Source organism: Nylanderia fulva, unplaced genomic scaffold, assembly GCF_048542155.1.
Source record: "Nylanderia fulva isolate GAGA-0341 unplaced genomic scaffold, ASM4854215v1 Scaffold9, whole genome shotgun sequence".
Taxonomy (NCBI): Eukaryota; Metazoa; Arthropoda; class Insecta; order Hymenoptera; family Formicidae; genus Nylanderia; species Nylanderia fulva.
This window is the reverse complement of record NW_028191026.1, coordinates 1,870,406-1,898,270: the sequence shown is the minus strand read 5'-3', so window position 1 is coordinate 1,898,270 and position 27,865 is coordinate 1,870,406. Positions and strand designations below refer to the sequence as shown.

The following is a 27,865-nucleotide window of genomic DNA, read 5'->3' as shown; positions in this document are numbered from 1 at the left end:
CATTATGTGCATTATTTGACATCATCGTTATCATTCTAATTTACCGTAAAGATACCTTTTCACGAACCGTTGAAATCGATTGTTTGAAATCACGTATCAACTTTTGTTGCTGAATTAAACAGCGAAAGTTGCTTTGTAGTTGAACCGATTCAAACTACAAAATTGTGAATTATGAGCGATAAATCTGTTGCTTCGATCACTGTTTTAGCGACACGTGAAATTGCTCCTTCATTCTTACAATTCAGCTTGATTACGAATTTTCGCGCGCAGAGATCGTATTCGTATCTAGTAAATTTCGAACGACAAAAAGTTCCTAGGCGGGGGACGAAAAATCGCACGTGCGGATCCGTCTTGACGTTTCGCCACCACGTGACACGCGATGCGTCATGAGAAGACGCCTTGAAGTTATACGTGTGTACGTATCTGTCACAGAGTACGGTCGAGCACGGCAGCTTTCACGTTCTACGAGTATATACTCGAGACTTTCGGGTGATTTCGCGAAGGCTTGTCGAGGTCCCGTCCCGGTCGCGACGAAGGAGCGGTCCGGGTCGCGCGAGGATACGCGCCGACGAATTCTCGTGCGTGACACAGGCATGAGGTCCAGCCGCAGTAATGAGAACTGATGGTCGTCATCGTCGCCGCCGCCGCCGCCGTCCTGCACTCGCGTCGATCCGTCTCTCTGGCGCCTCGGTGTTGTCGCGGTGGTGTCCCTGAGGACGATGCCCCGCGTCGCGGAGCGAGATTGTTAATGCGCGGCGTTTCTCCATAGATTCTCGGCACGCGTTCTTTGATTTATGGATTCCGTGAAGAGAAACGGGGACTCTGTATAAGGAAAGAGAGAGAGAAATAAAGAAAGAGAGAGAGGAGAAATCTTGACGACGTACGTGCGTTGTCATTCATCGTCTTGGAAATCACGCAAGTGAGTAGGAAGCAAAGTCTCTTCGTGCAATTACTCTTCTCTCTCGCTCTTGAGGGAGGAGGAGAGAAAGAATGAGGGAGAGAGAGAGAGTAATCGCGCGAGTAATTACGCGCCGTATGCGACGCGCGTCTCAAGGTTGACACATGTCGCCTGGCTCGGCCGCACAAGAGCCGAGGCGAAGGAAGAGCCGAGTCTCGCGTCTCTCTGGTCGGCAGCAAGTAAAGCGTAACGAAATAATACGGCTGCGCCGTGCTGCGCTTTTGCTCCTCGGTCTCGCGTCGCCAGCTGCGATTTCAAACGGGGAGACGCAATAATGGATCTGTGTGCTCGTCTCTTCTCGGCCGCGCTCGCACGTTACGTATCTTTTCGCAATAACTATACGCATCCGGCCCCGTTCGGGGGAAAGAGACGGAGCAATCAAATGGATTAATCAAAAAAATTGTGCAGAGAAAAATAATGATTAAAGAGAGCAGGGAAGGAGGTAAATTATTAAAGTGCGATTTTTTCTTCTGGAACTGTCAAGTAAAAAGCAGGTGTCGGTCGAAATATATATATATATATATATATCTTTTTTTAATTTTATATATTTTTGTTTTCAACGCTGCGAAGTGTCAAAAGTGCGCCAGGAGAAAGAGAAAAGCTTCCCGCATGCAGCCTCGACTCGGAATCGGGGATTTAATTGATCTACGGTCGCTGTCCCTTTCTACTACGCGCCACTACGGTCCCACCTATATGTGTGCACAATGTAGTAGACGGGAAAAAAAAGTCGGTCGGCCGGAATTGGCGATAATCGACGTCGGTGTCCGGAGCGAGGCAAAGCGGGATCTCTGCTTTCCCTGCGCGCACGATGACACTGCGATTAAACCGCGATGAGGACGCGGTCCGCCTCTGTCATTCCGATCGCGAATTGTCCTGAGGTAGAGAAACGGAAGTGCCGGATGAAATATAATGTGCAAAAAAAAAAGAAAAGAAAATGGAAAAATTGCTCTGCACGTGATTCAAAGTATAATGCTTAATTTGCATTTGAAATGAAATATATAGATGTACAGAGGGAAGTGGAAGTGCCAGATGAGAAATAGTGTACAAAAATAAAGAAGTTTTGTGAATGAAAAAAAATTGCACATGATTCAAAGTATAATGCTATGCGTTCGTTTGATTTGCATTTGAAATGAGATATAGATTCGGATTCCAGACAAGGGATAAAGAGTAAAAAATATACACACAATTGAAATAAATATGAATAGACCTATTGTAGACGAGAGTGTGAAAAGAAGGGGCAGCTATACTAATAAATAATATTAAATTGTATTATTAAAATATACAATAAGTGCAGTGTCAAGTTAATTCGATGTATTACTTGGAAAAGTTTTGACATTCATTTATAGAATTCATTATAGTTGTATATATTTAAAGCATTATTTCATAGAGAATTAATTATAGAGTATAAATAAAACAGATACATTTACTGAAAGAGAATATATCAATAATTTCTATATTGTCCAGTAAATATAATTTTTTTTCTTGTGCTTTAATTTACATTGCGATAGCATAATTGAATAATTAAAATTATTTTTAATCTTGGAACATTGTAAAAATGCTAAAGGCTATTGACAATGTAAATAGGATACTTGTTTAAATCAGAGCATACATTATAATGGCATTATACAAATTACTGATATGTTACAGGAAACAGGATACCTAATCTTGGGATATTGGATACTCGCTGATAAAGTTTCTATTAAGTAAGTTGAATTAAATTAAAGGAACAATGATCCAGAGTGATGAAGATAAAATATTGTATCATTGTTCCATATCATATCACACCTCTGTTTGCTTCAAGATTTTAGATCTTTGTGCATGTTTTTAAGACATATATATATACAGAGTTGATTACCATTGAATGACACGTGTAAATTTTTTTTCTTGCAGAAGACGCAGAGATGGAAAGTTCCGAGGAACCGACCAGTCTGCAGTCCATATGCCATCTGCATGCTTCGGAACTGTTCCCCAAGCATACGCATTTCGAGTGCGAGGATGAAACCCTGACGATTCCATTCACGCCGTTGAGCGGGGAATCAGTCGTGGCTCTGGGACGAACGACGGACGGTGTTTTGGCCCTTTCGAATTATAGACTTTATTTGCAATTAAGCCAAACGTGTTACAATATACCTCTGGGTCTCATTGAGCAATTAGAAGTCAAAGAGATTTTCTATCTGCACATTGGATGCAAAGACGCACGTTCTTTAAGGTACTTCTCCAATTCTACGTCTTTATTCTTCATTGAATTCATTCGTTTCGTCTTTTGCGATTATTTTATGGATTTATTGTGAGGATTGTGTGACGCGACTGGATTTTTATAGTCATTTCAATCCAGTGAATATTGTGTTTTTATTTCAGTTGTGCATTTACCACGAACGAACATTGTTTAGAGTGGTTTAAACGATTACACAAAGTGACCTATCCGCGAAAAAGTATAGAAGATATATTCGCGTTTGCTTACTATGCGTGGTCTATAGAAGAGGGCAAAGATTATCCTAGGCTTGGAAAAGATAATAGTTCTTATATTACTACTTTTAATTCGGAGGTGGGTATATACCTTTTAAATTTTTCTGATTACCGAGTGTGGAAAATTTTTACATAACATACAAATGTCTACAAAATTATTAAATATTTTCTTAGGTCGAGCGATTAAAGTTCAATTTACACGGTACATGGCGTATAAGTCAAATAAATAAGGATTACCGGATGTGTCCATCCTATCCACCGCAGCTCTTGGTACCTGCTTGCATCTCCGATGAAACCCTAGAATTTGTTGCCAAATTTAGAAGTTCCAGACGTATTCCAGCTATTGTATGGAGGTATATGGTCTTTTCTTCTTCTGCATGATTTATAATTATGTGTCGCATTCTTGTCTTACAAAAGAGATTACATATTTTTAAGGCATGTGAATAACGGTGCCGTGATAGCTCGCAGCAGCCAACCGGAAGTTGGTTGGCTCGGCTGGAGAAGTTCCGAGGATGAGGATCTTCTGAAGGCTCTCGCGGACGCGTGTAGCTACGATAAGGGCGAATCTACGATGGTAGACTCGCCTATTACATACTCCGATGCCGGTGACGATACTATAACACCGAGCGCTCCCAAGGTAAGAGTCTTTAGTCACAGATGATTAATCAAATCAACGAAAAATTTAATTACAAGAAAAGGAAATAAAACTTAAATATTTATTACGTATCATTTGAATATCAGTCTGTATTATTTAAGTGCGCGTAAGATTATATCCTGCGGATATTTTATATTAGATTTTTGCTTTATATTTATAGAAAGTTCTAATCGTCGATGCGAGATCGTATACAACAGCTGTAGCGAATCGGGCACGCGGTGGTGGCTGCGAATGTCCAGAATATTACCCGAGTTGTGATATACAATTTATGAATTTGCCGAATATCCACTCGATACGGAAAAGCTTCCACGCTGTGCGACAGCTTTGCGCGTCGGACGCGGATCAACCAAAGTGAGTTGTTCTCCCAAACTGTCAGGTTCATTCTGTGTATGCATTTTGATAGAAATTCAATGATTTATCCTAATCAGTTATACTGTATAAGTATAATATACTTTTTTTGTTATTCCAATTTTTCTCTTACAGTTGGTTAAGTTTGCTGGAAGGTACGCGATGGCTGCAACATATGTCGGGTTTACTGCGGGCGGCTGTTACTGTGGCTTCGGCGATTGAGAGGGATGGTCGACCAGTATTAGTGCACTGTAGCTGATGGTTGGGATAGAACGCCCCAAATTGTCGCATTGGCGCAGATATTACTTGATCCATACTATCGCACTATGGAGGTAGACAACGACTTTTGAAGAGGATGACATAGATTAAATGCAATTACTGATGTCATCCTTTTTTAAAGGGATTCCAAGTTTTGATTGAGAGAGAATGGTTAGACTTTGGACACAAGTTCGCGGATCGATGTGGTCAAACGATCGGTTGCGACGATCCCAACGAACGTTGTCCGGTATTTCTTCAGTGGCTCGACTGCGTTCACCAGTTGATTCTACAGTTTCAATGTAGCTTTCAAATGTCGTCGGCGTATCTTGTAAATATATAAAAATAACAGTTCTACTGCGAGATATATTAGAAGAAATTCTTCCCAAACGATCTGACAATAACAATGTGTTTCAGGTGAAATTAGCCCAGCATACATATTCACAATTATTTGGTACATTCCTGTGTAATACTAGGCAGGAGAGGCTGCAATTGAGAATACGCGAACGTACGTTCTCAGTTTGGCGTTTTCTCAACTCGACTGCGTTTGTAAATCATTTATATTCGCCGTTAAAGAATCAAGTATGTCAATCAAAAGTATATCGTGTGATTAACATGTTTCTATGTATGATAGCGAAAAAAGATATCTATTTTTATTGTTTTTGTTATGCCAGGTATTATGGCCAAGTTGCAACGTGCGCGATCTTGTCCTGTGGTCCGAAGTGTATTTAGGCTCTATGGAATCGTCGCTCGGTATGAGAGATGATAAGCAGAGGGTGACGATGATCGACATTGAGGGCGGCGAAAGCGAGGAACCGCAAGGACAGATGACGAAGACGAGATCGTATGGCGACCTCATGCACGCTCCCGATCATGCAGCTTATTTACACCGAAGACGTAGTGATCCGAGTATTTCCATGGAAAAGTACGTAATCGATGATAGTCGAGTCTTTACTATAAGAATGTTCTTAAATTTATGCTGATTTTTCCGCTGCAGAAAATTCGATTCTCTAGTGCTTGAGACTGAAACGGATCAGAAGAGCGCGAGAACCGTGGACGATAATAAAAATGAAGCTGCGAACGAGAACTCATTGGAGACTGAAACCAAGACGAAACGATGTACTGTGAATCAAACATCCAACGATTCACCCGCCAATCCCTCGGTAGATAGTTCTACCGACACTTTGATACCTAACAATGATTCTGCCATTGCAGCAGTGAACGGAGAGAAAGAAGTGTACGTACTTGTCACTTCATATTTTTATATGCGCGTATGTGTTGACAAGAATTTATATAAAATTGATGAAAATTCACAGACCACAGACGAATCCGTCGCGGGATATTGTATCGCCATGGATCGAAACCGGCACCACCACAACAGGACGGGCCGTTTGCTCATCGTGTAATCGCAATCACAACGAGGGTAGTGATGTGAGTGATACTAGCGCCCCATTGATATCAAGAACTCCCAGTAGCATATGTCCGGCTTCTCCAACCCATCAGGACGTTATGCTAGATAATCCTGACTGGCTGGACGATGTTGACGGTCTTCCTGTCATATGTTGTGACGTCCAAATGCGAGTACAACAAATTATCGTAGAGCATAAGGTACTTGAAGCAGCAGTTATTAGTATTTTATCGCACTTTTCGCGAAAATTTCCCCGAAAATATAAGCCGGCGACACATTACAGCGTCCCACTCTCTAAAGTCCTTTAAAGCGACAGGCATCGTGATTGGTACAAATTTTTATTTACTTTTCCAGCTTAAGGAAGAAGCTCTAAGGAAAGAATTGCACACAACAAGGTTGGCACTAATCAAGCAAGTTTGCAATCACAACGTCGATACTGATCGTATCGACGACATTGTGAGTAGAACTTCTATATCTCTGATTCTCTCTCTCTCTCTCTCTCGCACAAATCTGCAGTGACATAACGAAAAATTTATGCATTTATCGATTCGCAGGGCTCATTACCGGATTCCGTGGGCAGCACTGGTGAACACGGAGAGTCACTACCGTCGGATATGTCCTGGGAAGCCGTAGAGGAGCTGAGTCCCGCGCCTACTCTTTGGGTACCCGATCACGCCGTGACCCGGTGCATGGGTTGTAACACGGAGTTTTGGCTCGGTAGACGTAAGCATCACTGCAGGTATGCATTTTGCACGGTGAAACCGTAATAGACTTGCTAGATTTGCTGCTAAAAGATGGGAAGGCACGCGATAATGCGTGCCTTCTAAAAAATAAATCTAAGCACAATCTTGCATTACGCGATTAGATGCTGTGGCAAGATTTTCTGCGCCGACTGCTCCGAGAACTCCACCCCTCTGCCTAGCGAGCAGCTCTACAATCCCGTGAGGGTGTGTAGCGACTGCTACACGCGGCTTCACCACCATCATCACACAAACTCGTGTCCTTGCAACGCTCGTCATCAGAATGCTAAAGCGGAGAACGAGATCGATCCTTCTGAGGTAACTCCACCGCCGCAACCGGTAACATATCAAAGGTCGAGAAAGCTGCCGCCCGCAGTAACGAAGGATACTTGCTGCGATAACTTGTTGCAAGCGACACATCAGAAAACGCAACCATCCGTCGCAGCGGCTACGGCAAATTGAGAAGAGGAGAGTTTGAAGAGCAGTGGGAGAGAAGAAAAGCCGAGGGAAGGCAATTCGTTGGGGATGGCGCGATTCCTTTCTCCATCGATTGCCGATCAGCATCACCTAACTCCGCGCGATGTGCATTGCATCGCCGGATTTATACATACTTTGTATCGAATATATACATAGCATGCGGACTAACGCGTCTAGAGTGTCCTAAGCGATTTAATATATTTATTGCTAGATTAATAATTTGTACGCGAACAAGAATATAATGGATACGCAGAAGAAAACGGCTAGAGAGAGGAGGAGAGATAGAGAGAGAGAGAGAGAGAGAGCGAAGGAGAAAGATAGTATACGAGGTTGTATATACCCTAGGAGTAATCTCGAGCTAAAATTCCTGGCTTCTTCTGAGAGATAACTCTTCTGAGAGATTCAGGGAGATCTTTCAAGTTTACCCGTTTCTCTAAATATCTTCGCGCTTAGCACGATGAGAAAGGGTGGTGAGTGGCAAATTTTTAGATAGGCTGTGATCGACGTCTAACTTTGTTAGACGATTATACTACGGAGCGAAGTGCTAATTAATTGTCAATTTGATCACGACGAGAGCGATCGTTCGTTAATTAGCGGTCGAGCGAAACAAACGAGATCGTATTTCTTATATCACCGCCGTATGTACGAGAATTGGGATATTAAATGTCATTATCGCACGCGTCTGATATCGATCGGTTCACATCCAAAACCCATATTTCACCCTACATCGATCCCTTATCATTAGACCCCTATCTGTGACGAAAAAAAAAAACGTTCGCCATTGTATTAGTAAATGTTATGCTTAAGTTAAGGAATTGGTTCGCACCAAATGTGTGTTATGTATTCCGTGTGCGCTCTATTAATTTCATCATTTTTTAAAGTCTGATATCACATCTGAAATCTGCATCTTTCTGCATTGCATTCGTCTCGACTTGATTCTTTCGATCGTGGATATTTTACGAATAAATGTGTGGGCGACGTGTACTAAATTTTAAAAAGCTTTATTATAGATTCGAAAACATAAAAAAAGTAAGAACGAAGAGAAGCACAGTTTATCCTAATTTACAGGCCTAACCTTCCCGCTGTAATATTGTGAAGCGTCGTCGCGTTCTTCAGCATTTGCGTAGCATTCTTCAATATGTTGTCGAAACTACCCTTTGTGTCGTCCTCTTTTTGGAACTGGATCAATATTACGAGATACGTTGTGACTGCGCCAGCAATCTAGAAATATTTTTTGTAAATTTTTTTTCTACATTTCTAAAGTTTTGGCACGCGGAGAGAAGAGTCAAAATTTATTTACTGAAGTCACGAGAGTACGATCCAGAGTAAAGAGTCCGCACGCTGTGAATTCTAACGGGCGATGCAGAAGCTGAAGCGAAAAGATTTCTAGTTGTTTCGTACCTTCCTTATCAGGACTCACTGTCAGCAATTGGCTTATCAATATTGCTGTTTTCTTTCCCTGAAAATAGTCGTATAATTAACGAGATCGAAATATAAAATAATAAATTACTCAACGACAAAAATTATATTCAAATTCTACTTTCAAGAAATAGATAAAGATTTATTGTGATTTGTTATATTTCTGAGTTTTTTGAAATTTTGTTTTATTTTTGTCTCGGCAAATGAAAGAGGACTTTAATTCCAGATTTTGATCTTGATATACATATATTGTCATGATCGTGAGTGATGAAAAAGGCTTTAATTATCGCTAATTATCTGTTAAAAAATTATTAAATGAAGTGCAAATAGATATTGCATGTTAAATTATGATATTTAGATAGATGAATATAGAAACTCATATTTACGTATTTATTTTATAATAAATAATAAAATAGTGTATATATTTCAATCTTTAACATAATATAAAATGTATTGTGTTTAATAAGCGTGGACGTGTATAATATAAATAGAGTAAAATACTTACATTAAATTGTTTAATTAAATTTTTTATTATTAGTTCACGCTTGAATTTTACGTTGCATGGACTTTTATTTGTTAATTTTTATAAACAATAAGCGACGGTCAAAATCTTTTACTCAATCGTAATCTTGACAATATATGACAATGTCACGATGATCGAAACTGAATCTTCCTGTCACCATTGACCATGTAATAAAATTATTATGTATAAATGTATGTTAATTTATTAATTTAAATTTGATTATATTACCTGCATTGTAGTGGCATATGTGGGCTGCACGATCATGAGCAGTCTCCAAATGTGAAAGACGCACCACAATGCTTGTACCGCGAGGAATAGGGGGTCGCGCCTTCCGTCAGCTTCCATTATCAAAAAGTACGGCGTAATAATGAGATGTATTAAGCAGGTAACCGTAATTACAAGTAAAACGACGCCATAAGCGCTATTTATAAGCGAAATCGTGTCACATAAAGATGAGTGTACTGCCAACAGTCGGGATATTCTGTCCGTGAAGCTTCTATTATCTAAAAAAGGAATTTGCTACAGTTTTAATCATTACCGAAGAAATTTATCTTAAACTATATATTATTATTATATATAATTTTCGTTATTTTCTAATGCATTTAACATTTAATTTATCCTATTATTCAAATTGTAATGTAATTACTAACGTGATTAGTACTCGTAAATTTTTTATCAAATACTTCGTTAATACAAAGGCTACAACCGTACCATTTGCGACAGTGGAATCCATGATATTCGATTTACGAAACAGTCTGGTATTTCCCATCATTTCTTGTTGGATATACGTAATGAGTTGTCCTTGATCTCGCAGATCACCAGCTAAAGAATTTGAGGATCTCTTTAGAAGCGTTAATTTATAGATTTAGTAAAAAATGACTGATGATCATTACTATAACGATTAGAAAATATGAACCTAATCCAAGATCCTTCCTGAATTGATTCGTAATCTTGCTACTGTTTAGGATATTTTCAAGGCTCTTATTGATCCTAAAAAATCGCTGGCCCACGTTGTACACAAGAATGGCAAACTGGACCTCCATCATAATGATAACGATGTACATAAAGTACAGGGGAAGATAATTGAATGGACCCGTGGCGTCCGGCTTATTATTCAGCTTCACTTCGTACTTCCATGTATAGACATCGAGACAGGAAAGACTGATGGTGTAGGAGAGGCTGGCCAACGTCAGCAGGATGGTGACCCTTTGCAGCTTCTTCGGTGAGAGGATTCCCATCTCCTCGTCGCACTTGCAGTGCATAAACCCAGGAATTTGAATGCGATAGTCTCTCGATAAAGATAATTAGACGAAAGAAAAAAATGTACCTCAACCAGTTTATCGATGACAATCTGCACATGCTGCCAGTACAGAATAGAACCGATGATGGAGGCGGCTGTGAGACTCATCACACCCAACACGTCGCCCGAGGTGACGAGCACCGCGTTTTGCGACTTAAGTCGGGTGCTGCTTTCCCATCCATGTCTGAGATCGCGCCAGAAACCAAAGATCTCGCTGCCTAACAGGATCGCCAATAGAAGCAGACTGCGATACATTATTTTAATTATATTTTGCTTATTTAATATATTAAAGTTAGTCTAATAATTTCATATATTTTCATATTTAATTTCATTGTTAAATACTTTTCGTCTTTTAAACTTCTAAATATGGAAACTGTTTGTTACTGCCTTTTTAGGTAAAAATAGAGGATATCTTATATAGGAATCAATCTCTATATAAAATAAATATATAAACATATATATTTCATATGTTAAACTTTGATCTTTATCTACACGTGGTCGACAAGAATGTGAAACGATTTGATTGTCACCTGTAAATGCTATCGATGACGCTCAATCGCCCTTGATACCTGCCAGACACCTGTCGGACAAATCTCGTTGGAAATACACCGGTCAGTTTGCTGATGTGATAAATCGGAAATACTGCTTGGTATAAATCGCTGTTTATCGACTTGTTATTACTCGCCACGTTGTATTCGTCCACGTTTAAGGGTTTGTCTATATACACATTATTCCATCAGTTTGAATCGCCCATTCTCATACGATTATAACACACGTGTTACATCGCACAAATAAAGTACAGGAATTCTTTGCATGACATATATGTGATTGTTAAATTTTGTATATCATGTTCCGTAATTTTTGCGAACTCTCAATCAATTTTTTAAATATTTATTTTGTTTTACTTGTTATAAAAACAATTTAAAAGTGACATTTTAAATATATTTAAATGTTAAGAGAAATTTGGCGATTTCATGAATTTCAATGAATAATATATTAAATTGTTGATGGCAAAATTTCTTGTTTAAAGACGTGTTTTTCACCAGATACTTCAAACTCATTGAAATAAACGAAATCATTTAGTTTGAATAAGAATAAATATTTTTTTTTAAACATGTAATATGTATATCTTAAGATGTTTCTTTTCCTTAATATTAAAAAATACTTATTTTAAGTTTAAAGTAATTTTAATTATAGAGGAAGAAAGAAAGCAAAATATAAATATAAATATGAATGTCTTAACATTACATAAATTTTGAATTAAGCTCATGCTTCAGAATCATCAAGCGTTCTATAGTATTTGATCTCAATCTTCCTACTCTCACATGGGGGTAAACGTAAATGAATTTTGAATTTTATAGAACACAGACGTAAAATGAAGGTTTGTATTATCTTACTGTTTGTCATTTTATTCGCCGTTTGTTGTTTATCGAAATCGTTCCACCGCAGATGCATTTTTCTGGACATAAGGGCAGTTTCGTCAATGACGTTCGAAGGCGCACTCGTAAAATAATTCGCGAACACCATTGAACGGACACCTACGATTATATAACAATTATATTTATAATTTGACAAATCTACAACATTTTAGTATATTAAAATATAAAGTGCGTGTGTGTATGGTGTACCAAAAAATAAGAGAGTAATGTGCAGACGATGAAAATTTCACCCTTTTAAATTTGACAGGACGAAGAAACAAAGTCACGAGGAGATCTTTTGCAAAAATATCGTTGCTTCGGAATAGGCTTGATGAGAATCACCGCTAAAAGCATCGTCGATTGCTGAAAATCTAGTGTTGCGAGATTAATTGAGAATTCTTGTCGAGACGCGAATTACGTACGGAATGAAATGCGGCACAGTTCTATCAGTTGCATTCGCAACCCTATGCGCTTTATGCACCCGCTCCTCCATTCGTACTCGTCAGATTGTCGACGGATAATTATTGTTGACGGTCGCGAGAGATACTTATCCTTTGAAAAACATACCCTTATCTAACTCCTACGTGCGTACTCAAACACGCGACGAGATTTTGCACGTGTAAAGGTACACACCGTAGTCTATAAAAAAATAGGCTCCCCGGTCTCAAGTAGATCAGTGATTCCGCTGTTATACAAGGGTGCTCATTGAAAACAAGGGAAAGGCACAACAAGTCTCTTGCTTGTTTTTGTGATCGAATCACTGAAATAGAATAGGACACGAGTCTCAGCAATTATATATTATCTCTTCTATCGTGCCACGTATATATTATTAGGCAAATATTACTCAAGAATATTAAATGAAAGTTGCAGCGCATTGTTCTTCTTCGTTTTTGCATTCATTCTTTTAATACGTGCACGATACTTTTAATATTACTCGAGAATATTAAATGAAAGTTGCAGCGCATTGTTCTTCTTCGTTTTTGCATTCATTCTTTTAATACGTGCACGATACTTTTAATATTACATACATTGAAAAAAATCATTGCACTTAACAAAATCTGCGGTCGAACACGTGCAAATGAATATCAATGCAATAAGAACTAAATATTGTGTTAAAAACAAAATATTTAGCTCTTAAAACATTGACATTGCAATTAAACAAAATATTTAATTCTTATTATTACATTGATATTTATTTGCACGTATTCGTGAAAATTATAAATATTTTAAATAAAATAATAAATATTGAAAATATAAAGTAGTTTACATTATATTATAAATATTATAATATTTATATTTTGCACACATTTTAAATAATTATATAAAATTATACTAACTTTCTCTAATTACCACGGCACGTCGAATACGTGGTTTATACAATAACGATCGCACTTGCAACGTTATAAACATAATTGCATATGTAGTACAAATGTATACACATGCACACATAACACATACGCACATACTATACATATTTTACAGATACCATTAAGTGTTATTTGATCGATACGACGAGTAATATCTGACTTTGTGTCAATCATTTGTCACGAACTACATCTGTAATCAGAATCGATTACGATTTTTACAATCTATTAGTTATATGGTGGCAAACACAATTTTCGTTGCTGTACATGTATTTTTAGTGTTTCTTGCATATTTTTCTTTAATTTAAAGATAAGTAGTCTAGAAATACATTTCTTGTATTTATTTTCTCTAGCAGTGCACACGTGTGATAATGTATACAACACATTAATAATTGTCATAAAATTGCTACTTTTATAAAAACAGTATAAAACTATAATTATCTTTCAAAAAAGAAATGTTCTTCATATGAAATATATAATAAAAAATTAAGATTGATCCATTATTTCACAAAAAACTGTGATTACTGTGATATTTAGACAAAAATATATAGTACTGTTAAAATTGTAATTAAGAGTGTCGCTTCTTAAAATGTAACACAGAAAGAATACTAAGAAGGTACCTGAAAGTATATTTGTCACAAGTCATCTGATATTATTTTGGATAGTTTGAAATAATTTGGAAAAATGTTAAATAATTTTGTTGTTCAGTGTTACACGTACTGCTTGTTGAATAGATAAAGACACGGGTAGAACTGAAGCTAGGTCGTCATCGTCGTTGAAGCAAGGAGAGTTATCGTAAAAAGAAAAGCTTTAGTGTGTCAATATTGTAACTTCGATCACTCTCGTATTTCCCGCACAATCGATCAAGCGCCGCGATAAAAGTCCGTAATTACACGAGGCTGTGAGATACAAAAGACTATATATAATGTATAATTTATTTCACAATTAGTATAAGTAAATAAGAAATTATTTTTTACATAAATTGTTTTGCGACATGTTTAAATGAATGCCTGTGACATAATTGCAGTTTTTATTTCATCTCTTTATTAAAAGTTTGAATAAAAAAATTATTAGAACATTTACTTCTTTATTCAGATATTTACTTTAGATTTAAATTTAAATAAAAATGTGGGTGAATAATAATTGAGATTCTATTCTTTCTTAATTGATTTTAATCTTTACTTTAATTTTAACTCGACATTCTCGTTAATATATTAATCGAAAGGACTTTATATGCAGAAAAAAACGATATTAATTTGAAAAAATATATGTTAAACAAAATTTGGATGCAGATTTTCAATTTTCAATAATTATTTTTAAATATTTCTATAAAAGGCAAAATAAATTTATATATAAGAATCATCGTTTTGTTAAAATAATATAATACCTATTATTTTAATTATATAATTTTTAAATTAATTCTTCCTTGCAAAAATATTACGAAGGAATTGTGTTTATGTTCTTTGCATACATAATTGCGTTGGAAGCGCGATAGAAAAATATATGTATAAGGAACTCTGGAGATGAAATTGATCGTAGAAAATTGTTCTGTTTGTTATACGTGGTGAAAGTGAATGAATAATGAATGGCAATATATTTTATGTCGTTTAATATTTTGAAGGAAATTAGGTCATTGTCATTCTCTATGATTTTTATCTACTTTTCATGCATCTTCACATTTTTTAGTTGTTTTTTAAAATTATTATTTATAATATATATAGATTGTTTATAGTCATTATATTTATATTTAAACTATTCTCAAATATTTAATCTATATCTAAACAATAGCATTAAATGCAATTTTAATAATAATATACGTAGTTATGTACTAATTTTGTCTTTACATATTACAATTACAAAATATTAAATTATGTTTATATGTGTGTGTGTGTGTGTGTGTGTGTGTGAGCGTGCCATAATTAACAAATATTTTTATTAAAATTATATTATACTTTTTATATTTTTTATAAAAATAACACAATACATATTTATTCCTTCTCTAGTACTATGTATATTAGAAGCTACTCACGCATCCACTTTTTGAAAACTTATACACAGGGCAAGTAGGTACGTAAAAAACAAATTTATAAAACTTTAGTCCACGATCACGATGACAGTGATCATTCGTTAATTAGCGATCGAGCGAAACAAACGAGATCGTATTTCTTATATCACCGTTGTATATATGAGAATTAGGATATTAAATGTTATTATCGCATGCATCTGATATCGATCGGTTCACATCCAAGACCCATATTTTATCCTACATTGATCCCTCCCTTATCATTAGACACATATCTATAACGATAAAACGTTCACACAACATTGTATTAAAATGTTAGGCTTAAGTTAAAGAATTTGTTCGCACAAAACGTATACCTATTAATTATGAATTTCGTGTGCGCTGTGTAGATTTTATCATTTTTTTAAAACTCTGATATATCACATTTGAAATCTGCATCTTTCTGCATTGCATTCATCTCGATTTGACTCTTTCGATCGTGGACATTTTTCAAATAAATATGTGGGCAACTAAATTTTTCAAATAAATATGTGGGTATACTAAATTTTAAAAAGCTTTATTATAGATTCGAAAACATAAAAAAAATTGAGATCAGTGGAAGAGAAGCACAGTTTGTCCTAATTTATAGACCTAACCTTCCCGCTGTAATATTGTGAAGAGTCGTCACGTTCTTCAACATTTGCGTAGCATTCTTCAATATGTTGTCGAAACTGCCCTTTGTGTCGTCAGCTTGTTGAAACTGCATCAGTATTACGAGATACGTTGTGACTGCGCCAGCAATCTAGAAATACATTTTGTAAATCTTTTTTCTGCATTTTTAAAGTTTTGGCACGCAGGAGAGGAAAGTCAAAATTTATTTACCGAAGTTACTAGACTACGATCTAGGGTAAAGAGTCCGCACGCTGAAAATTCTAATGGGCGGTGCAGAAGCTGAAGTGAAAAGATTTCTAGTTGTTTCGTGCCTTCCCTATCATGATTCGCTGACAGCAATTGGCTTACCAATACTGCTGTTTTCTTTCCCTGAAAATAGTCGTACAATTCGCAAGATCGAAATATAAAATAATAAATTACTCAACGACAAAAAATATATTCAAATTTTACTTTCAAGAAATAGGTAAAGATTTATTGTGATTTGTTATATTTCTGAGTTTTTTGAAATTTTGAATGTTTCATCACCTATCGAACAAAATGCGCGCTTTCACGATTTGAATTGAATACGGTTGCTTTTCAGAACATTAAATCCATCTATCGCCAAAAACTGCACAGTCTTATTAGCCAACCCAATATATGTTCATTCATTAATTTAAATTTGACAATATACCAAATATTACCTGCATTGTAGTGGCATATGTGGGCTGCACGACCACGAGCAGCTTCCAAGTGTGAAAGACGCACCACAATCCTTGTACTGCGAAGAATAAAGGTTCGCACCATCTGTCACCTTCTATTATTAAAAAGGACGGCGTAATGACTAGATGTGTTACACAGGTAATTGTAATTAAGAGTATAACGACGCCATAAGCGTTATTTATATGCGAGATTGTGTCACATAGAGATGAGTGTACTGCCAACAGTCGGGATATTTTGTCCATGAAACTTCTATTATCTGAAAATGGCTACAATTTTAATCATTACCGAAACTATTTATCTTAAACTATATTATTATACATATATAATTTTTGTTATTTTCCAATACATTTATAGCATTTAATTTTATCCGACTATATGAATATTATATTTTAATTATAATTGTAAAATTTTCATCAAATACTTTGTTAATACGAAAGCTAAAATCGTACCATTTGCGCCAGTGGAATCCATGATCTTCGATTTACGAAACAGTCGAGTATTTCCCATCATTTTTTGTTGGACATACGTAATGAGTTGTCCTTGATCTCGCAGGTCACCGGCTAAGAAATTTGAGTCTTTTTAGAAATGTTTATTTAAAAATTAGTTAAAAATAACTGATGATCATTACTATAACAATTAGAAAATATGCACCTAATCCAAGATCCTTCCTGAATTGATTCGTAATCTTGCTACTTTTAAGGATGTATTCGAGGCTCGTGTTGATCCTGAAGAATCGATGACCCACGTTGTACACGATGATGGCGTATTGGAGCTCCATCATAACGATAACGATGTACATAAAGTACAGGGGAAGATAATTGAGTGGACCCATGTTGTCCTGCTTTTTATGCCGTCTCACTTCGTATATCCATGTGTAGAAATCGAGACAGGAAAGAATGATAGTATAGGAGAGGCAGACCAACGTCAGTATGATGGTGACTCTCTGCAGCTTCTTCGGCGATACGATTTTCATCTTCTCGTCGCACTTGAAGCAAATGAACCGAGGAATTTGAATGCGATAGTCTCTCTTTAAAGGCAATTAGACAAAAGAAAAGAATTTACCTCAACCAGTTTATCGATGACAATCTGCACGTGCTGCCAGCACAGAATTGAACCGATGATGGAGGCGGCTGTGAGACTCGACACACCCAACAGGTCGATCAAGGTGGTAATCACTGTGTTCTTCGTCTTAAGTCGGGTGCTGTGTTCCGAGCCACATCGGAGATCGCGCCAAAACCCCCAAATCTCGGTGCCTATCAGGATTGCCAATAGGAGCAGACTGCAATACATTAATTTAATTATATTTTGCTTATTTAATATATTAAAGTTAATATAATGATTTTTTATATTTTCATATTTAATATCATTGCTAAATATTTCTTTTCTTTTAAACTTCTAAATATAGAAAAGTATTCGTTATACTGCCTCTTTGAGGTAAAAATAGGATGTCTTACATAGGAATCAATTTCTATATCAGTTAAATATATATGTATATTTTTTAAATGTGAAATGATTTGATTGTCACCTGTAAATGCTATCGACGATGCTCAATCGTCCTTGATACCTGCCAGACATCTGTCGCACAAATCTCATTGGAAATACTCCGGTCAGTTTGCTGATGTGATAGATCGGAAACACCGCTTGGTATAAATCGCTGTTTATCGACTTGTTATTACTCGCCACGTTGGGATTTGCCACGTCGTATTCATCCACGTTTGAGGGTTTTTCTTCGAACAAATAAAGTACAGGAATTCTTTGCATGATATATGTCATATATGATTATTAAATTTTGTGTATCATGTTCCATAATTTTTACTAATTCTCATAATCGCATCATTTATCAATTTTTTTAAATACTGGACAATAAACGTGCACTTCGCATGCTCCTTTGATAACATTTTTATTGCTTATTTTACAACTGTCAAATTATTAATATTCACAATGACAGTTACTTGATGCTATGACCATAATTTTAATTTGCCGAATTTTTTCGTACATAATGTTAATTCCCGCGTGCAAATCTCTATTATGTACATATTATTTAAATTACTGAAATTCTATTATGTACATAATTTTAAATCACCGAATTTTTATTATATACATAATTTTAATTCTCGAATTACCATTATATGCATATAATCTTAATTTATTGAATTTCTATTATGTACATAGTTCTAATTTGCCGATTTTCTGATGTATTGTTTGAGAACTATTTTGTATATATATATGTCTCTTTATATATTTTTTCCTATTTTGTTTAATTTAATGTTTAATTGAATATAATTACATCCGCGAAGCGCGCAGCGTGATAGATGTAGGGGGAAAGTATATTATTCTTTGGTAATAAAAACTTAAAAATGGCAACGCATGTATAAAATTATTATTGCAATGCATGCATAAAAATATATTTATTTATTTCGTGATTCCAATAAATTCATTATACCTATACACTTTTAACTGAAAACAAAAAATATTATTTACTACAAGAATCTTCCGATCAGATTATCTTCGCTTCCATTCCAACATCTAATTTCACAATCAGTAATGAATCAGTCCCAATGAAAGCAACTCTCTCTTTCTATCCTTTTCAGATTAATACATCCCCTACATCTATCACGCTGCGCGCTTCGCGCGGAACTGATTCTCGTGCGAGGTATTGCGAGCGCGGGACCGTTGGTCACATGACTAGTGGTCACATGACCAGTGGGTCTAGTGGTCACGTGACCTCGGTTTCGCACTCGCGATACCTCGCACGAAAATCAGTTTCATGCGAGCCGCGCAGCGTAATGGATGAGTAGGGTGTTGAAGCTCGCGCGAGTTTAATGAAAGCGTAGATTTGATCACAAAAGATTCGAAAATTTTATTTCTACGTTCGTATTTTTTGTTAAAGATTTAAATATTGAATTTTTATGCGTTGCATAATTAATCAATATATTATTTATGTATCGATTGAAATAATAATTTATGCATGCCTGCGTCGCAATTTATGAGATTTTATTTACAAAGAATAATATATATTTGCCTTGCGTGCATAATTATAATCAGTTAGATTAAACAAAATGATATATATATATGCTACATAAATTTAGTATTTAAAAGCAGATTTGGTAGTATCTTAGGAAGTTACAAGTAAAAGTAATTGTGTCGACTTATAAATCAAACTCAGTTTTGTTATCAAAGTTTAATTATAATAGCAAATTATTGTTAGTATAGTAAATTGATGGCAGAATACTAATACAAATTTGAGAAATACAATTCAATAATCTTTATTAACAAATAACGCAGGTATAAATGATGCTACACTATATTATATTAAACAGTTATATTTTAATTTTATATTTTATTATATTTTTTATATTTTTTATATTTTTATATTTTAATTTTAATTCTCGAATATCTTTTACAAACTTGATTTTAATTTGCCGAGTTTTAATTATGTATATAATTTTTTAATTATGTACTAGACAACACAAATTTTATAATCAAAAACGTAAAAAGAAGACTTGTATTATCTTACTGTTTTTCATTGTATTTGCCATTCGTTGTTTATCGAAATCGTTCCATCGCGCATGCATTTTTCTGGACATGAGGGAAGTTTCATCAAAGTCGTTCGAAAGCGCACTCGTAAAATAATTTGTGGGCTACATTAAACGGACTCCTACAATCATATATGTAGAAATTATATTTACAATTTGACAAATTTTCATAACATTTCGTACACTCAAATATAAAGTGCGTGTGTGAATGGTGTACAAAGAATGAGAAAGTAATGTGCGGACGATGTAAACTTCACCTTTTTATATTTGACGGGACGAACAAATAAAATCACGAAATCTTTTGCAAAAATATTCCTTCGGAGACAGACTTGACGAGAATCACCGTCAATGGCATCGTCGATTTCTGAAGATCGAGCGTTGCGAGATTTATTGAGAATTTATGTTGAGGCGCGAATTACGGAGCGAAATGCGACACAATTCTATCAACTGCATTCGCAACACCATGCGCTTTATGCACCAGCTCCTTCCATTCGTACTCGTCACTCGTCAGATTGTCAACGGAGAATTAATGTTCACGATTGTGAGAGATACTTATCCTTTGAAAAATATACGCACTTATCTACCTCCTACGTGCGTATTCGAACATGCGATGAGATTTTGCAAGTGTAAAAGTACATACCGGAGTCTATAAAAAGAAATAGGCTCCCCGATAACAATAAGTAGATCAGTGATTCCACTCGTATATAAGGGTACTCATTGAAAACATAGGAAAGACCCGACATGTCTTTTTCTTATTCACAAGTGATCGAATCAATGATATAGAATAGAGGACGAGTTTCAGCAGTTATATATGCATATTATCTCTTCTATCGTGCAACGTATATATTATTAGGCAAATATTAGTCAAGAATATTAAATGTAAAGCCGCAGCAAATTGTTATTTTTTATTTTCGCAATTTATTCTTATAACACGTGCACAATACTTTTGATATTATATGTACAAAAAGTATATCTAAATGTTTCGCCTAAAATTAACTCAAAAGAAATATTGCAGTGCTTTCTAATTGTGCTATTTTTTACCATTTTCTATAAATCATTGCAAGATACGTAAAAATATGTAATTACGTGTATATTTGCACATACACACATGCACACATGTATATAAAAGCAAATAACTTATATATTTACGTATATATATAAACTATAAACAAAATAATTTACTTGATATTATAAATATTTGAAATATTTATATCTTTCACACATTCTAAATAATTATATAAAATTATATACTAATGTTTATTCTAATTATTACTGCACGTCGTATACAACGTGGTTTACACGATTGCATTTGCAATATTATAAACAATTGTATGTAGTGCAAATGTGTACATAATATACACATACACATATATATTTTACAGACACACCATTAATATTGTCATTTGATTGTTACGACGATATCTGACTTTGTGTCAACCATTTATCACGATTTACATCTGTAATCAGAATTGATTACGATTTTTGCAATCTATTAGTTATATCCTGGCAAACACAATTTTCGTCACTGTATTTTTAGCGGTTCTTCATATTTTCTTTAATTTAAAGATATGCAATCGAAATTTCTTTTATATTTATTTTCTCTAGCCGCGCACACGTGTGATAATGTATACTACACATTAATAATTTTCATAAAATTGTTATTTATATATAAAGACAGTATAAATATAAAATTATCTTTCAAAAGAAAAGTTCTCCATATGAAATATAATAAGAAATTAAAATCGGTCATCATTTCACACAAAAAACTGTGATTATTGTGATATTTAGACAGAAATATATAGTCTTGTTAAATAATTAAGATTGTCGCTTCTTAAAAAGTAACACAGAAAGAATACTTACAATTAGATTGTACCTGAAAGTATACTTGTCACAAGTTCATTGGATATTATATTTGAAAGTATGAAACAATTTTAAAAAATGTTAAATGATTTTGTTGTTCAGTGTTACACGTACTCCTTGTTGAATTAGAGGACACGGGTAGGACTGAAGCTATGTCATCATCGTCGTTGACGCAAAAAGAGCTATCGTGAAGAAAATCTTTTGTGTAAATATTAAAGTGTAACTTCGATCACTTCCATATTTCCCGCACAATCGATCAAGCGCCGCGATAAATGTCCGTAATTACACGATGCTGTGAGATACAAAAGACTATATATATATATATATATATATATATATATATATATATGTTCTTTATTTCAGGATAAGTGTAAATACGAATATTTAATTATGGCATAAATCGTTTCACGAAATGTTTAATATAATGCCTTTGACATAATTGCACAATTTTCATTTTACCTTTTTATTTAATGTTTGAATAATAAAATTATAAGAACATTTACTTATTTATTCAGATATTTATGTTAGATTGAAATTTAAATAATTTAAAAAATGTGTGTGAATATTATTGAGATTCTATTCCTTCTTAATTGATCTTAATAATTTCACATTCTCGTCAACATATATTGACCGACAAAATTTAATATGATAAAAAAACGATTAATTTGGAAAAAGTATATGTTAAAAAAATTTAGATGCAGATATTCAATTTTTATTAATTATTTTAAAATATTTGTATAGAAGACAAAATAAATTTATATAGCATCATCGTTTTGTTAAAATAATACAACACCTATTGTTTTAATCATAATTTTAAATTAATTTTTCCTTGCAAAATAATTACGAAAGAATTGTGTTTATGTTTTTGCATACATAATTGCGTTTGAAGCGCGATAGAAAAATATATGTAAAGAACTCTGGAGATAAAATTGATCGTAGAAAATTGTTCTGTTTGTTATAAGTAGTGAAAATGAATAAATAATGAATGGTAATATATTGTATTTTGTTTAATATTTTAAAGGAAATTAAATCATTGTCATCCTTTATGACTTTTATCTACTGTTTCATAAATCGTGATATTTTTTAGTTATTTTTCAAAATTATTATTAATGATATTTATTGATTGTTCATAATTATTATATTTATATTTAATCTAAAATTTCTTCAAACAATAGCATTAAATGCAATTTTAATAAAAACATACGTAGTTATGCACTAATTTTGTCTTTATATATTACAATTACAAAATATTAAATTGTTATATGTGTATGTGTCACAGCACACCGTAGTTAATAAATATTTTTATTAAAATCATATTACACTATTTTTTTATGTAAATAACACACAATACAATTTGGAATTTCATTTCTAATACTATGTACATTAGAAGCTACACAACATCCACTTTTTGAAAAAATATAAGTAGGACAAGTAGGTATGTATAAAACAAATTTATAAAACTCTAGTCCACGATCACGACGACAGTGATCTTTTGTTAATTAGCGATCGAGATTAGCGCTCAAACGAAACAATTGAGATTGTGTTTTACTTACATCACCGCTATATGTACGAGTATTGACATATTAAAAGTCATTATTACATGCGTCTGATATCAATGGGTTCATATTCAAGACTCATATTTTATTATACATTGATCCCTCCCTTATCATTAGATCTCTATATCTGTGACATAAAAACGTTCGCCATTGTATTAATAAAATTAGGCTTACATTAAGGGATTGTTTCGTACAAAACGTGTACCTATTATGTATTCCGTGTGCGCAGTGTTGATTTCATTCTTTTTTTAAATCTGATATCACATTTGCACTCTGCATCTTTCTGCAATGCATTTGTCTCGACTTGAATCTTTCGATCGTAAATATTGTACGAATAAATGTATGGGCGACGTATACTAATAAATTTTAAAAAGCTTTATTATAGATTCCAAAACACAAAAAATATAGATCAGTGGAAGAGAAACACAGTTGATACTAATTTATAGACCTAACTTTCCCGCTGTAAAATTGTGCCGCGTAGTCGCGTTCTTCAGGATTAACGTAGCATTCTTCAATATGTTGTCAAAACTGATCTTTGTGTCGTCCTCTTTTTGGAACTGGATCAGTATTACAAGATACGTTGTGACTGCGCCAGCAATCTAGAAATATTTTCTTGTAAATTTTTTCTGCGCATTTCTAACGTTTAGGCATGCAGGAGAGGAGAGTCAAAATTTATTTACCGAAGTCACTAGACTACGATCCAGGGTAAAGAGTCCGCACGCTGAAAATTCTAACGGGCGGTGCAGAAGCTGAAGCGAAAAGATTTCTAGTTGTTTCGTGCCTTCCCTATCATAACTCGCTGACAGCAATTGGCTTACCAATACTGCTGTTTTCTTTCCCTGAAAATAGTCGTACAATTCACGAGATCGAAATATAAAATAATAAATTACGCAATGACCAAAAATATGTTCAAATTTTACTTTCAAGAAATATAGGTAAAGATTTATTGTGATTTTTTATATCTCTAAGTTTTTTGTTTATTTTTATCTCAATAAATGAAAGAAGAATTTAATTCCAGATTTTGATCTAGATATATATTGATTTAGATTTTACAATATAATATATTACCTGCATTGTAGTGGCATATGTGGGCTGCACAATCATGAGCAGCTTCAAAGTGTGAAAGACGCACCAGAGTGCTTCCACCGTGAAAAATAAAGGTTCGCGCGTTCTGCCAGGATCTAATATCAAAAAGGATGGCGCAATGACTAGATGTGTTACGCAGGTAATCGTAATTAGTAGTATAAAGACCCCATAAGCGATATTTATATGCGAGATTGTGTCACATAGAGATGAGTGTACTGCCAACAGTCGGGATATCTTGTCCATGAAACTTCTATTATCTGAAAATGGCTACAGTTTTAATCATTACCGAAAACATTTATTTTAAACTATATATTATTATACATATATAATTTTTGTTATTTTCTAATACATTTATAGCACTTAATTTTATCCTACTACATGAATATTATAATTTAATTACGAATGTACTTGTAAGATTTTCATCAAATACTTTGTTAATACGAAAGCTAAAATCGTACCATTTGCGCCAGTGGAATCCATGATCTTCGATTTACGAAACAGTCGAGTATTTCCCATTATTTCTTGTTGGACATACGTAATGAGTTGTCCTTGATCTCGCAGGTCACCGGCTAAGAAATTTGAGAGTCTCTTTAGAAGTGTTAATTTTAAAATTAAGTAAAAATAACTGATAATTATTACTATAACGATTAACAAATATGCACCTAATCCAAGATCTTTCTTGAATTGATTTGTAATCTTGCTACTTTTTAAGATGTTTTCGAGACTTTTGTTGAGCCTGAAGAATCGCTGGCCCACGTTGTACATGATGATGGCAAATTGCAGCTCCATCATAACGTTGACGATGTACATAAAATACAGGGGAAGATGTTTGAGTGGGCCTACGTCATACAGCTTTTTATTCTGCTGTATTTCGTATTTCCACAATGTATAGACATCGAGACCGGAAAGAATGATGGTATAGGAGAGACTGACCAACGTCAAAATGATGGTGACCCTCTGTAGCTTCTTCGGCGATACGATTCCCATCTTCTCATCGCACTTGAAGCAAATGAATCGAGCAATTTGAATGCTATAGTCTCTCTTTAAAGGCAATTAAACGAAAAAAAAATTTACCTCAACCAATTTATCGATGACAGTCCGCACGTGCTGCCAGTACAGAATTGAACCGATGATGGAGGCGGCTGTGAGACTCATTACACCAAACAAGTCGATTGAGGTAGTCATCACTGTGTTCCTCGACTTAAGTCGGATGCTGTTTTCCCATCCACATCTGATTTCGAGCCAGAAAGCGTAGATCTCGGTGCCTATTAGGAATGCCAATAGGAGCAGACTGCAATACATTATTTTAATTACATTTTGCTTATTTAATATATTAAAGTTAGTCTAATAAATTTATAATTTTCAATTTTAATATTATTACTAAATGCTTCTTATTATTTAAACTTTTACACAGAGAGAATTTTCTCTTGGAATTTACTTTGAAAATCATGGGACTCGTAAGACAATAATTTTATATTGATATTGAAATAATTTTATAAGAGTTTCTCTAATTAATATTTACAATAAAAAATATCTACAATAAAAATATAAATATTTACCACAATGAGATTTTTCCAATATCATATTATCCCACGATCACCATGATTTTTAAAGTAAATTATAAGAGAAAATTCTCCGCGTAAATATAGAAAACTATTTGTTATTGCCTTACATCTTTGAGGTAAAAATAAGATCTTTTATATAACAATATATATATATATATACATTTATATTTTAAATGATCTTTAACTACACGTGGTCGACAAGAATATGAAACGATTTGATTGTCACCTGTAAATGCTATCGACGATGCTCAATCGCCCTTGATACCTGCCAGATACCAGTCGTACAAATCTCGTTGGAAATACACCGGTCAGTTTGCTGATGTGATAGATCGGGAACACCGCTTGGTATAAATCGCTGTTTATCGACTTGTTATTACTCGGCACGTTGGCATTTGCCATGTCGTATTCGTCCACGTTAGAGGGTCTGTCTACATACACATTATTCCATCGATTTGAATCGCCTATTCTCATGATTATAAGACAGTGTTACATCGGACAAATAAGGTACATTAATTCTTCGCATAATATATGTGATTTTTACATTTTGTGTATTATGTTCCTCAATTTTTACTAACTTTTATAATCGTGCATCACTTATCAATTTTTTAAAATATTCATTTCTTTGTTTTACTTGTCATAAAACTATGTATTTAAATGTTAAGAGAAATTTGACATTTTATCAATTTCAATGATTTTACAACATATTAAATAATTGTTGATGGCAAAATTTTTTGTTTAAATCTTGATCAGATACTTTAAAATCATTGAAATGAACGCTGCCATTTAGTTTGTAAAGATAAATATTTTTTTAGAATATATATGTAATTTGTATATCTTTTTATGTTTTCTTTTTTTAATAATGTACTTATTTTAAGTTTAAAATAATTCTAATTATAGAGGAAGAAGAAAATAAAAAATATAAATGTTATAAATATTTTCTAATCGAAACTTTCCGATCGGATATTTTTATTTTTGATCGGTTATCTTGGCCTTTATCGGTTTTCTTTAATTAAATCGATCGGATAATATCCGTTTGTTAATTTTTGAACGGATCTTTTTTCTCAGTGTGACAAAATTTTGAATTAATATCGTGCTTCAGAAAGAGAAACATTAAGTTCAATAGTACTAAATCTCATTCTTTTTCTCAAACATGGGAATAAACATAAATGAATTTTGAATTTTATAATCAAAGACGTAAAATGAAAGCTTGTATTATCTTACTGTTTGTCCTCTTATTCGCCATTTGTGGTTTATGGAAATCCTTCCATTGCGCATGCATTTTTCTGGACATGAAGGAAGTTTCGTCGAAAGCGTTCGAAGGCGCATTCGTAAGACAATTCGCGAGCTACATTGAACGGACTTCTACGATCATATATGTAACAATTATATTTACAATTTGAGATATTTTTATAACATCTCGTATACTAGAATATAAAGTGCGTGTGTGTATGGTGTACAAAAATAAGAAAGTAATGTGCGGACGATGTAAATTTCACCTTGTTATATTTGATGGGACGGAGAAACAAAGTCACGAGACCTTTTGCAAAAATGTTTCTTC

General features: G+C 34.2%; 4 protein-coding genes across 4 annotated transcripts; 1 reads left to right on the top strand and 3 right to left on the bottom strand.

Moving 5' to 3' along the window:
* Positions 1–405: 405 nt before the first annotated feature.
* Positions 406–8,352, top strand: LOC114946399 (phosphatidylinositol-3,5-bisphosphate 3-phosphatase MTMR3). Its single transcript, XM_029322862.2, is given in 17 exon segments — positions 406–919; positions 2,606–2,661; positions 2,849–3,167; positions 3,317–3,503; positions 3,599–3,777; positions 3,860–4,061; positions 4,240–4,430; positions 4,563–4,683; positions 4,685–4,759; positions 4,828–5,013; positions 5,100–5,264; positions 5,357–5,607; positions 5,680–5,919; positions 5,999–6,290; positions 6,445–6,546; positions 6,645–6,829; positions 6,956–8,352. Coding segments are annotated over 15 exon segments (3,021 nt in total). The 5' UTR covers positions 406–919; positions 2,606–2,661; positions 2,849–2,859; the 3' UTR covers positions 7,293–8,352.
* Positions 8,241–12,734, bottom strand: LOC114946400 (gustatory receptor for sugar taste 43a-like). Its single transcript, XM_029322864.2, has 9 exons — positions 12,219–12,734; positions 11,947–12,087; positions 11,080–11,266; positions 10,577–10,793; positions 10,166–10,499; positions 9,961–10,071; positions 9,478–9,752; positions 8,608–8,766; positions 8,241–8,528 (listed from the first exon to the last, which is right to left on the bottom strand). The coding sequence occupies exons 2-9, from the start codon at positions 12,074–12,076 to the stop codon at positions 8,370–8,372; spliced, it is 1,572 nt and encodes a 523-aa protein (XP_029178697.2). The 5' UTR covers positions 12,077–12,087; positions 12,219–12,734; the 3' UTR covers positions 8,241–8,369.
* Positions 12,735–15,331: 2,597 nt separating this feature from the next.
* On the bottom strand, positions 15,332–20,330 carry LOC114946597 (gustatory receptor for sugar taste 43a-like). Its single transcript, XM_029323173.2, has 8 exons — positions 20,222–20,330; positions 18,230–18,431; positions 17,767–17,983; positions 17,356–17,689; positions 17,154–17,264; positions 16,686–16,960; positions 16,216–16,374; positions 15,332–16,135 (listed from the first exon to the last, which is right to left on the bottom strand). The coding sequence occupies exons 1-8, from the start codon at positions 20,289–20,291 to the stop codon at positions 15,977–15,979; spliced, it is 1,527 nt and encodes a 508-aa protein (XP_029179006.1). The 5' UTR covers positions 20,292–20,330; the 3' UTR covers positions 15,332–15,976.
* Positions 20,331–24,096: 3,766 nt separating this feature from the next.
* LOC114946640 (gustatory receptor for sugar taste 43a-like) lies at positions 24,097–27,565 on the bottom strand. The gene is made up of 8 exons (XM_029323249.2): positions 27,529–27,565; positions 26,534–26,735; positions 25,817–26,033; positions 25,405–25,741; positions 25,201–25,311; positions 24,725–24,999; positions 24,337–24,495; positions 24,097–24,255 (listed from the first exon to the last, which is right to left on the bottom strand). Exons 1-8 carry the CDS (start codon positions 27,548–27,550, stop codon positions 24,097–24,099), a joined length of 1,482 nt encoding a protein of 493 aa, XP_029179082.2. The 5' UTR covers positions 27,551–27,565.
* Between the last annotated feature and the right edge of the window lie 300 nt (positions 27,566–27,865).